A 12,520-nucleotide genomic window follows, 5' to 3' on the forward strand; every position below is an offset into this window, starting at 1 on the left:
AATTAGATGAATCCCTGCTGTACACCATATTACCATGGATAGACAAGCAGTCTCTCATCATCAACTTCTGTCCTCCAGGAAATACTATAACCACTGAAAAATGATATTTACCACTTCTATCATAGAAACCAGCCAAGGAAGATGTTATGACTGATGACACTGAAAGTCACCGAAAGGTCGAAGTAAATTCAGAACTTCCACATCAGTCTTTTAGTATAAATTGTCCATCCATTAAAGTTGTTTCAGTTCTGGAAGAAAAACCAGATCTAGATAATCTGATTCATGTAATAATCCCTGAAGTTTGAGTCTGCCAATTAAATTTGAAAGTGAATTTCAAAAAAACCTATAAAAGCTGCTTGACCAGTGAGAACTCTGAGATTAAATTAAATAAACGTGTATATATCATGAAATCGGTGCCCTGCTTTAAAAATCAAGGGTCAAAGTAGATGAGAAGGAAACCATAGATCTCTAGTACTCTTCTAAAAACAAATTACAGCTTTATAGGGCCCTAATTTAGAGCCTCTTGTGGCGCAGAGTGGTAAGGCAGCCGTCTGAAAGCTTTGCCCATAAGGCTGGGAGTTCAATCCCAGCAGCCGGCTCAAGGTTGACTCAGCCTTCCATCCTTCCGAGGTTGGTAAAATGAGTACCCAGCTTGCTGGGGGGGTAAACGGTCATGACTGGGGAAGGCACTGGCAAACCACCCCCTATTGAGTCTGCCATGAAAACGCTAGAGGGCGTCACCCCAAGGGTCAGACATGACTCGGTGCTTGCACAGGGGATACCTTTACTTTTACCTTTTAGGGCCCTAATTTAGATTGAAACCATGTGAGAAGGGGAACACAGTTTCAGTTTGCAAAAGCTAATGGAACTGAAAAGTTTAGATCCCTCTCTGGGTTTAATCACATTGGCATTAATCAGAATCAAGGCATTAATCTGTTGTCGTGGTTCGGTCCTTGGTGGCTTGGGAACCGGACCGAACCCCGCCATCAGAGGCGCCCGCGATCACGGAGGTAGGGCATGGTGATCATAGGCAAGCCGGCAGCTGGGCGCCCCACCCGATCGTTGAGGTGGCAATGGCCGCTAAAGAACCTCAATGTCCCCCTCCACCTTTTGACAAGGGCCCGGAGATGGCCCTTTGTTCCAGGAAAATGGGCCATCAGGAACCCCGGAAAACCTCGCATATGTGCATGAGTCATGATTGTATCAGCATGTTCCCTCCGCAAGTACTGGGTGGGGCAATACAGCCTAAGGAGGTGGGTTTTGTATAAAAGGGAGCTTCCACCTGGAGTTCGGTGGAAGCTCTTACTCCATACCAGCGGACTCCACGTTGCTGAAATAAAGCTTGTTCCTGTTGTATCGTTCACCAGGCCTGGCGTGACGTTTTCTTCAAAGGGGCACCCTGTTTTTTCAGTTAGCAAGCGGGTCCCCGACATCGTAAGAGCTTCCCACCGAACTCCAGGGTCGGCATCGCATCCGAGCGCTTATCGGGACGGATCCAGAGATGGCGTTTTCAAGCAACGGGGCGGTCTCGACCCCCACGAACCCCGGGAACATGAGTTTAATGTCCCCGGGAGATTTCCTCCGAAAATCGGGGGGCCAGGAGCAGCTGTCCGGGACCCCGAGACCCTCGGCAGCGGCGGCCAAGGGAAGGCGCCGGGCCATGGGGTTCCCAAGCACGGCGGGGAGCGCGCCGAGGTCTGGGGGGTTGGCCCCAACCTGGGACACCCAGCTGAGGCAGGCGCTTCGCCCGGTAGGACCTGAGGAATCCCTAGAGGACCTGCGGCGGGCCATGGCGGACTTGGCCAGGCGCTTGCAGGCAGCTGAAGCCCGTGAGCAAGCTCGGGCCGGGCCCGGAGGGACTGGTAATACAACGGCGGAGGGGATCGCGTCGAGTGAGGACGTCTCCAGCGACGAGGACGAGCCCGGCACTGGTGAGCGGGCCCCGGACCCCGACCCGGAGCAGTTTTCAGTCCCGAGTAGGCGAGACGGCCAGCGGAGAGGCGAGACAGCAGAGGATCTCGGGGGAGCGGGTGAGCCGACGGGGCGGCGAGAGCCGGACCAACGCAGGAGCGACGTGCAAGGCAGGGAGCGGCACGGCGTCGTTGGGCAAGTTGGTAGCCGGTGGAGCGGAGCAGGACGAGACGGCGGACGCCGAGAATCCCGGATCCGGAGGGGGTCGGACTACTCTCCAAAACGTTCCCCCCCAGAGCTTAAGGCGCGTTTCGACGGGACGCCGGACGACCTCCCGCAGTTCCTCCTCCACGCGCTGACGCATGCCCGGAGGTATGGAGACCGGTATGAGGACTCCGAGGACTTGGTCTGGGGGGTGGCCTCGTGTCTCCAGGGCAAGGCGGGTCAGTGGTACCTAGGGTTGGCCGAGCGCGGCGACCCGGCAACTCGGGACCTGCAGGACTTCGTGGTCGCGCTCCGCCGACGATTCCAGGACCCCCAGGCTGAGGACAAGGCAAAGAGTCGGATCAAGGGACTTCGACAGGGTACTAGGGGGGTTATGGACTATATAGACATTTTCCGGAGGGAAGCAGGCAAGGTGTTCTCCTGGAACGAGGAGACCCAAATCGAGTACTTCCGGGAGGGCCTTAACCCGAAGCTCAGGGAATGGGCCGTGATCAAGGGGACGGAAGAAGATCTGTCTACACTGGAGGGGTGGTGTTTTGTGGTCGCCAAGCTGGAAGCCAGCCTGGGTTGGGCCGCCGCACCCCCCCGGGAGGCCAAAGGCGGGTCAGCCGAGGCGCCGAGACCGGGCCCCGACAACTCTCGCCCCAAACGACCCCCGAACCCCGAGCGGGAAAGGAGACGCCGGGAAGGTCTGTGCCTGAAATGCGGGGGGTCAGGACATTTCGCAGCAGCGTGCCAACGGCAAGGGGGGGAGGACCGCGGGCTCTCCCAGGGGGGAGGTGCGACACGCCCCCAGCAGGCACGCCGGGCGGAGGACCTCCGCAACGAACCGGGAAGCGCCCAGGCGACGGGAAACGGCCAGGACCTGCTGTAGACGGCGCCGGGCAGCAGGTCCCGCGGTGCGAGGGAAAACCCCTACAGCATGAGGCGCGACCTCCGAACGTGGTAATTTTAGAGCTCCGGAACCCGGAGAACGGACTAAGTTGGGTGGGGGAGGCTCTTTTGGACTCTGGATGCGACCACAGCATGGTCCACCCCCAGATAGCCCGGGCTTTGGGGCTACCGAAGCGCATTCGGAAGGTTCCCCTGGTTTTCGTCCAGATGGACGGCAGCCCGATTCAGGGGGGACCTTTCGGGGAGGAGGTGGGTCCTATCGCCATCCACATAGGGGACCACCAAGAGCTGCGGTGGCTGATCCAGGTCCCCGTAGCGGGATATCGGGCGGTGTTGGGCCTGGATTGGCTGAAGGAACACAACCCCGTGGTGGACTGGCGGGCGGGGACCCTGAAGTTCGACTTGACGGTGGGTGCACGGCATCGGGTCCCCCACGAGAATTCCAGCCACAAGAGGACGGCGGCGCGTCCCAGGGGAGCGGCGGCGGCGCAGCAGGAGATACCAGAGCCCGAGGTCCCGCCAGAGTACCGAGACCTCGCAGCCGTTTTCAGCGAGCGGGAAGCGGACGAGCTACCCCCACACCGCCACACGGACTGCGCTATCAACATCCCAGAGGGGGCGGTACTACCCAAAGGGCGCATCTACAAGATGAGTGAGGGTGAGCTCAAGGACCTCCGGGAGTTTTTGGGTAAAAATCTGGCCCGAGGTTTCATCCGGCCCGCTTCCAGTCCCATGGGAGCTCCAGTCTTGTTCGTCCGGAAAAAGGATGGGTCCCGACGGCTGTGCCAGGACTACCGGGGCCTCAACGCCATCGCAGCGGGGAACGCTTACCCCCTCCCGCTGATCCCGGATTTGCTGGCCCGGCTGGGCAAAGGGACTCTGTTCACTAAGCTGGACCTAAGGGAGGCGTACTACCGGGTACGCATCCGGGAGGGGGATGAGTGGAAAACAGCGTTTAACTGTCAATTGGGACAATTCGAATTTAAAGTGATGCCGTTCGGTTTAAGCGGGGCACCTGGGGTTTTCATGAGTCTAATTAATGAGGTGTTGCAGGACCTTCTGTTTCAGGGGGTGGTTGTTTATTTGGATGACGTCCTGATCTACAGCCAAGATCCCCAAGAGCACGTGACCCTGGTGAGGGAGGTGTTAAAGCGCCTGCTGGCAAACCACCTATACGTGAAGCTGGCTAAGTGCGAATTCCACCGTCCCTCCCTGGACTATTTGGGCTACCGCATCTCAGCCCAGGGCATAGCTATGGACCCCGAGAAGGTGCAGGCGGTGCTGGCCTGGGAAAGGCCCCGCACCCGGAAACAGCTACAAAGCTTCCTGGGGTTTGCTAACTTTTTTAGAGGCTTCATCCCCAGATACTCCTCCGTAGTGGCTCCCCTCACGGACTTGCTAGGTACCAAGGGGAGAGGTCCTCGCGCCACGCGGCCCAGCGCAGCGCTCGGCTGGAATGAGAAATCGGAGGCAGCGTTCCTGGCCCTCAAGCAAGCTTTCGCGTCTGAGCCCACGCTACTGCACGTCGACCCAACCCAGCCGATGGTGGTACAAGTCGACGCCAGCGACGCAGCAGCCGGGGCGGTTCTCCTGCAGCGAGACAAGGCGGGACAGCTGAGGCCGGCAGCCTACCTCTCACGAAAATTCGCCGAAACGGAGCGGAACTGGTCTACCTGGGAGAAGGAGGCGTTTGCGATTAAGTTCGCCCTCACCGAATGGCGGCATTGGCTGGAGGAAACAGAGGAGCCGTTCGAGGTCTGGACAGATCACAAGAATCTGGAGGCGCTCCGGCAACCGCGATCCCTGAACGCCAAGCAGATGAGGTGGGCGGAGTTCTTTTCGCGGTACAATTTCAAGCTTGGTCACATCCCCGGCAAAGAGAATTTCCTCGCGGACGCCCTCTCCCGTCTGCCGCATTATGGGGAGGGGTACGCTCCCTGCACCAGGTCCGTGTTTGGTGAGGAGCAGCTGGGACGGGGGGTCGTCACTAGGCGTCGGGCCAGGGAGGAATGGGAGCCCGACCCGGCGACCGCCCCGCTCCGAGACCGCCTAGTGGCAGCCTACGGGACAGACCTGAGACACTTCCCGGAGCTTGGAGAGGTCCCCGCCCGGGAATCGGCCGACCTTCGCGAGTGGGGGAAGCGTGCCGGGAGCTGCTGGAAGTCGCTGCAGGAGCAGCTCCACAAAGTCAAGGCAGCGCAGAAAGAGGACGCCGACCGGAAGAGACGACCAGCTGAAGAGATCCGACCGGGGGATCGAGTTTACCTTTCCACCCGGAACCTACGGTTGAATTTGCCCAGCAAGAAGCTAGGCCCTCGGTTTTTGGGGCCTTTCGAGGTCTTGGCCCCGATCAACGAAGTTTCGGTCAAGCTCAAGCTCCCCAAGAACCTCCGGCACATCCATCCCGTCTTTCACGTGAGCCTTCTAAAAAAAACTCCGGACGGTGACGTTTGGCACCCCGTGTTTTCCCCGCCAGCGCCCGAGGTCCTGCCGGGGGGGGAGCACCACGAGGTGGCGGATATCCTGGACTCTAGACTCCACAGGGGGAAGTTGCAGTACCTCGTGGAATGGAAGGACTTCGCTTTGGGGGACCGGGAATGGGTCTGGGCAGCGGACGTCCTTGCGCCCCGACTCACTGAACGTTTCCACAAGCGGTATCCTGGCCGTCCCGGGGGGTTGGAGAATGGACCTTTGGGGGGGCAGAATGTCGTGGTTCGGTCCTTGGTGGCTTGGGAACCGGACCGAACCCCGCCATCAGAGGCGCCCGCGATCACGGAGGTAGGGCATGGTGATCATAGGCAAGCCGGCAGCTGGGCGCCCCACCCGATCGTTGAGGTGGCAATGGCCGCTAAAGAACCTCAATGTCCCCCTCCACCTTTTGACAAGGGCCCGGAGATGGCCCTTTGTTCCAGGAAAATGGGCCATCAGGAACCCCGGAAAACCTCGCATATGTGCATGAGTCATGATTGTATCAGCATGTTCCCTCCGCAAGTACTGGGTGGGGCAATACAGCCTAAGGAGGTGGGTTTTGTATAAAAGGGAGCTTCCACCTGGAGTTCGGTGGAAGCTCTTACTCCATACCAGCGGACTCCACGTTGCTGAAATAAAGCTTGTTCCTGTTGTATCGTTCACCAGGCCTGGCGTGACGTTTTCTTCAAAGGGGCACCCTGTTTTTTCAGTTAGCAAGCGGGTCCCCGACATCTGTACAGCTATAATAGAATTGTAAAAGATGCTGGAAAGATCAAATCTTAAATCCCCCCAACATCTTGTCTGTTTCTGTCTCCAGCCTAATTCCTCGATTTCTTGACTTTTGGATTAAATAGAAGTATTACCTTTTATTTTTCCCCATGCAACTCTTCATCTGGTCTTCAGCGTCATACTTGCATTTGGTTCATGCTCTGCTTTATTTATAGGCTGTGGGCTGTGATAACATACTGGATTCTTCTAAGAAGGAAGACAAATGTCTGCAGTGTGGAGGAGACGGCAGAGCATGTTTTGAAGTGAAGGGCCTTTTTGATGTGCCCAACCTCCCTAAAGGTACAGGACAGTGAATTTCTTGACATAGTTTAATAACTAGATGGCAGGAGTGGGCCATATCTGGAATCTTTAGATAGGGGCTGGAAGGGAGACTTTCTTGCACCTCTTAATCTATTTATCTCTTCAAAGCCAGACTTGATAACTGAAGCCCAAGGAAGTCTGGACAGTATGGCTGTTAGGACTTGACCTATTAAGTCCACTCTTTTGGGCTCTATTTTATCAATTACATAGATGGGATGTTTAATGAAAATTATTAATTTTGATCTGGCCAATTCAATATCAACGGAGTAGATACAGCTGGATTCATAAAGTATCCCATTTAGTTACTCTTCATTCTGCAAAGTATCTTCTGTACACACACAGGTAATTTAACACCTGTCTTAGTAATATGAAATTATTGTGCCTGACTCGCTCCACTTCCTTTAGGTTACAATCAAATCTTCAGCATTCCCACGGGAGCCACGAGTATTCGCATTAAGGAAGCAATACCAACTAGAAACTTCTTGGGTAAGCACAGTATTTTTACGGTTTTCTACTGTTTTGAGCTTATAAAATATATAACTCCAATTTAACTCTGCAGAGGCCAGTACAGTTCAGAAATACCAAAGCATAGCATTTCTGGGACTTTGTCATTTCAAAATAATGATGGGAGATTGTTTATTGAATGAGTGAGACAAATATATACAAAATAAAACAAAAGTCCAGTGGGACAACACTTATTTCAGGTGGGTATCTGTGTTGGTCTGAAGCAATACAACAAAGTTTGAGTCCAGTGGTACCTTTAAGACCAACCAAGTTTAATTTTGGACATAAACCTTTGGGTGCATGCACACATGAAAGCTTATACCCAGAATTAAACTTTGTAGCGAGTAAAGTAGTGTTTAATTTTTTGATGAGTTCTAATTCAACACTTTCGTGTTTTATATTCTGTTTGAAGCTTTTTGGGTGGAAGAGTGACTTTTAGGTCTATACTACAATGTCACAGGATCTTAAAATGTTTCCCCACCAGTTTCTAACATACATTTTGTGTTAATTGATACTCTCATGTAGAGACCTACATGTTTGTCCAATACATAGTAGAAGGATGTTGATGACACGTGATTACATTGCACAATATGAAAGTGGATGAGCCCACAATGGTGATGCTGATGTTATTCGGTCCTATAACAGTATTACCCAAGAGTATAGGGATAAAGTTGGCATCTAGGTCTGCTGCAGAGTTTGGTTCTGGGATTTGTGTCTCAGTTGGGTGATCCTTGGTTGTTGAGAAGCTGTTTTAACTTGGAGGGCTCTCTGTGATCTATGAAAGGCAACACATTTTGTGGGTGTAGCAAACATTCGCCAGTTAGCTGCTATCTGCGACAAAAGCAAGAGTAAAGGGAGCAACAGTCATGTGTTGACACTTGTTTCCTACAGTTGTTTCACTTACCATTCACTGGAAGTTATACAGTGCTCTTGGATAACCCTCTAGTTATTTGCATGTTAGTTTCCCTGAGGCTATTGAATCTTCCTTATGAACTGATCCACATGTGTGTTAACAGACATTGTATCAGCCATCAATCACAATGCTCCTGGAATATCAGGCCTTTAATTTTCAGTCACACAATTCTTTGACTTTATCTTCCATTATTTTACCTTCCCTTCAGCTATCAAGAATGTGCAAGGAATATACTATCTGAATGGTCACTGGACTATCGAGTTCAGCCGGGCCTTACATATTGCAAGCACAGTGGTGCATTATGACCGAGGCTCGGAGGGTGATCTGGCCCCTGAACTCCTTCATGCCAGGGGTCCCACCACTGAACCCTTGGTCATTGAAGTAAGTATCTGTGTTCATGTCCCTGTATACTATACTTTCTTGTCAGGCTCTTAGGATATATAGTCCTGAATTATGGCCAGAGTGTAGTGAAGGGCCAAGATTCTAAGTAAAAATGAAATGGCAAATAGATTGAACATTGAACTGTCTTTGACCAAACTATTAGCCTAGCCATTGTTCCAATAGTAAGAGGAGGAGGAGGAGCAAAGGAGAATTGACTTCCAGGTGACCTTGTCATTACAAATGACAAACAATGATAAACACTTATAGTGCTATCCTAAATCAACAGGCTTTGAAAAGTTTAGCTCTGGGTAGGAGGTAAAGTGATCGTTTAGCTGGCTATGTTAAGGTCTAAGTTATAGTTTGTTGCCTGTGAACAGCACATAAGTCCAGCTCTCCATCAGTGAGGCACATTTACTCAAGAATGCAGTTCATTGTCTTTACTGAAGATGGAGTGCTGTGCTAGTGAGACAGGAAAGGAATAAAGCAGGTCCCTAGCAAACAAACAAACGAAAAAGCTAGGCAATAACCAAAATGAAGGGAAAGTTGTGTTTTTTTATTGTTGTTGTTGTTTTTCTCTTGTTTAGTTTTTCAGAAGAAATTGAGATTTAGGCTTGGTTCATGCAAACAGCTGCTGAATTATAAAACTACTTGAACAGCACCACTTTATTTATTTAAAACTATTAATTGCCTCTCTTACAGAGCTCAAGGCAGCATAAAACATGAATACAATATGTCGGTCTCACCCTCTTTCCTCCCTCACACAGGATTTTGCCTTGATTTCTTCTTTCTGGCTGAGCAGCCCCCATATTTTCTTATGAGGTGGTCCATGGCCATCTCACTCTGTCACATTATTATATATTTTGATGATGTATTTCATTGTTGCTCAATATCCAGTTCTACTTTTCTTTCCCATCTAACTCTGAGGATACTGGGGGTTGGACTAGATGGCCTGTATGGCCCCTTCCAAATCTAGGATTCTGGGATTCTATGATTGTGCTGGAGGAACTCTTCTCCCTCTTATCTGGATTTTTCTGCACAGAACAGATTTGTTTAGTTTATAACAAGAGTATTTACTGCTACAGTTCCCAGCATGTAATATAGAGTGCTACAGTCAAGGAATGATTTTAGTACCTCAGTAGTGCCACAATGAGAAGGGAAATAATGTGTTTTCATTGCACCTGCTTTGTCTTTTCTTTTCAGCTTATCAGCCAGGAAGAAAACCGAGGGGTGCATTATGAGTACTACTTGCCATTCCAAAGACAGAACTCAGGCTATAGCTGGGGATATGGCTCCTTTAGTGAATGCAGTGCGGAGTGTGGTGGAGGTAAGTGAAACAAAGGATGGACCCACAGTCTGCCATTCTAGTAAAAGTACCAGTGGTGATACCACCACAAACAGCCAAAAATCATATACACCAATATAAAAATCATAGAATCATAGACTTGGAAGGGGCCTCCTGGGTCGTCTAGTCCAACCCCCCACACAATGCAGAACACTCACAACCCTATCGCTCATCCACTGAAGCCTGCCATCCCCTTGAACCTTCACAGAATCAGCCTCTCTGTCAGATGGCTATCCAGCCTCTGTTTAAACATTTCCAAGCATGGAGAACCCATGTTTTAGTCACTGAGTCACACTATTGACTCATGTTCAATGTATGGTCTACTAAGACTCCTAGATCCTTTTTGCACATTCTACTGCCAAGCCTTCCCCATCCTATACTGGTGTATATGATTTTTCCTACCTAAATGCAGAACTTTACATTTGTCCCTATTGCATTTCATTTTATTCAGTTTAGCCCAGTTCTCAAGCCTATCATCCTATATTCTGATTCTGTCTTCTGTTGGGTTTGCTACCACTCCCAGTTTAGTATTGTGTGCAAATTTAATAAGTACCCCCTCTAATCCCTCATCCAAATTATTTTTCTTGCTTCCATGTAGTTGTGTCTTCTGCTGGTTGCCACTTATCAGTTTTGATCACTGAAACTGATTACATAATGCTTTGTTCCCTTGCAGCCTTTTTGCTCCAGCATCCTCTCCAGGTGAATTGGTTTTTACTTTGCTCTGAACCAGCTGGTCCATGATGCCCAAATATTTTGTCTACAGGGACCTAGAGATCTTCAGATACAATCTAAGTTGACCATCTCCATACAGAGTAACCCAAATGATCCAGCCTACAGTATATCCACAAGCAGGGCAGGGGACAATGGCCAGTGAATAAATAATACAAGCATGTTTTGGGATTCTATGAGAGCTTCTACTTGGTTAAATTATGTACTGGTTGCTACAAGAGTGGCTTTAACTTTCCTGTTTTGCCCCTATAGGTTATCAGTCACGTGAAGTTTTTTGTACCATTGACAATGAAGTATATCCAGACTATATGTGCAGAGAAAAACCAAGGCCAGAAAATAACCGTACATGCAACCTTCAATCATGCCCCCAGACAAAACGGTGAGGCTTGATCTGACTTCTTTAAGTTCATTTTTACATTCCTACAACATTTAAAAACATGGCAAGTCCCACCTTACTTGTCTGTGTCTCTTTTCAGTCCCTAATGCTCTCATAATATATCTGAGGCAGATGCACAGGAGAAAAAAGATAAAACAGATTGTTACTGAAGAGAAGAAACCTTGGTGTTAGCAAGCTGGTTGGGTATATGGCCTTAGGATCTCTCAGCACACTAGGAAGGGAACTGGCGAGCCCACATAACTCCTCCTAGCTAAGGTGGATGATGCATACTAGGAACCTGCCATGATGGTGACTGAAAGGGCCTGTATACAAGTGGGGTTTTCCCATACCATCCAGAAGGGCATTCCTATGTGATGATTTGAGGACTAAGCTGTGGAGGATTTCTTCTTAAGGAAACTGGCAGACCACCCTGATCTGTATGGAAGGGCGGTATAAAAATCTAATACAAAATAAATAAAAGACCAATGACAGTGTGTAGTGATAGCTAGATTGCCATGACTGCTTCCTCATAGTCGTATGCCTGGTGCAATTCAGATGTAGGAGGTCTCTAAAACAGGCCACCTCAGTTGTCTGCACATTCATTAAAATCTTTATGATGTTTGTTCTGTATATGAAGGATATCTTATCTCTATCTGGCGGGAGCATGGAGCCACAGCAGAGCATGGAACTTGCAAATGAAGAGGTAACCAGGAGGGAGCAACATTAAGCTATTCTTTGCACCTGGTTTTCAAACTTCCTACTCTTTTTTGTATCTGTTTTATCCACTGAGGCACCCATGGATATGGCAGAGAACTCTGGGGTGCATTTCAATGGTCTTCAGGCCAGATCTGCGTGGCCACCTTTGTTGCCCCTTACAAAACTCAGCATGTAACTTGAACGCACTTTGTGGTGACACGTTGCAGGGATAATTTGGTGACCATGGATAAAAAAGTGATTTGCCATTCCTAATTTCCATGAAGCTCCATGGATTCTAGGAACACAGTTTGAAAACCATAAGCCAAGAACATTAATTCGCTTGGCAGACCCTTTCAGGTTTTCATCCTTGGTGATGGGCTAGATTTCTGCTTGGATCTTTGGCTTCTCTCCTAAATGATGGTGGAATGGTAGGTGGTGGGAAGAAGGAACTTTGTTTAGGAAGCAGTGCTTTTTGGAGGAGGTAGACAGGATAACATATTTGGGTATTTTCTACTTTCAGTCTGGAAGTATGGGCTTGTTGCCATTTCACCACAGCCTGGTGACTGCTGCACTCACAACTTTAGTTCACAAGCATAGAAAAATTCCAAGGCAAATCTAGAAACTCTTGAATTTGTTTTTTTGTCTTTTTTTTAACCCCACTACCACCTTGTTGGAATGGTGTTTTAATCTTAAAATAACACATCTTCAGGGGTAGTAACTCTTCCAAATTAGGGAATTACCAACACAAGAGCACAAGTTACTGTCATCTAAAGAAAGTAAAAAGAGGGTCTTTTCAACAGACAGAGCACTTGCAAAACTAGTTCACATTAGGGCATTACCCTTTCCAGAGTTGCCCACTTGGTTTGGTGTCTCAAACAAAGAAAGATTCCATGTTTGGGTGCTACTATCCGCCCTATAGACTCTACCACCCATGCTCTCTGCAGTTCACCCAGCCTGCTCGGCAGAGTACGAACTAGGGTGAGGATCAGCA

The 12,520-nt window shown here is 49.8% G+C and overlaps 1 protein-coding gene across 3 annotated transcripts in view; it reads left to right on the top strand.

Moving 5' to 3' along the window:
* Positions 1-12,520, top strand: part of PAPLN (papilin, proteoglycan like sulfated glycoprotein) — a 77,509-nt gene that overhangs the window by 34,717 nt on the left and 30,272 nt on the right. For 2 of the 3 annotated variants that reach the window (XM_077322698.1, XM_077322697.1), the window contains exons 7-12: positions 6,444-6,567; positions 6,994-7,074; positions 8,214-8,386; positions 9,587-9,710; positions 10,710-10,836; positions 11,471-11,536. In XM_077322698.1, the coding sequence (XP_077178813.1) occupies positions 6,444-6,567; positions 6,994-7,074; positions 8,214-8,386; positions 9,587-9,710; positions 10,710-10,836; positions 11,471-11,536 (695 nt within the window). The remainder of the gene's footprint in view (positions 1-6,443; positions 6,568-6,993; positions 7,075-8,213; positions 8,387-9,586; positions 9,711-10,709; positions 10,837-11,470; positions 11,537-12,520) is intronic. The other variant, XM_077322699.1, reaches the window with a different exon arrangement.

Source organism: Paroedura picta, chromosome 2, assembly GCF_049243985.1.
Source record: "Paroedura picta isolate Pp20150507F chromosome 2, Ppicta_v3.0, whole genome shotgun sequence".
NCBI lineage: Eukaryota > Metazoa > Chordata > Lepidosauria > Squamata > Gekkonidae > Paroedura > Paroedura picta.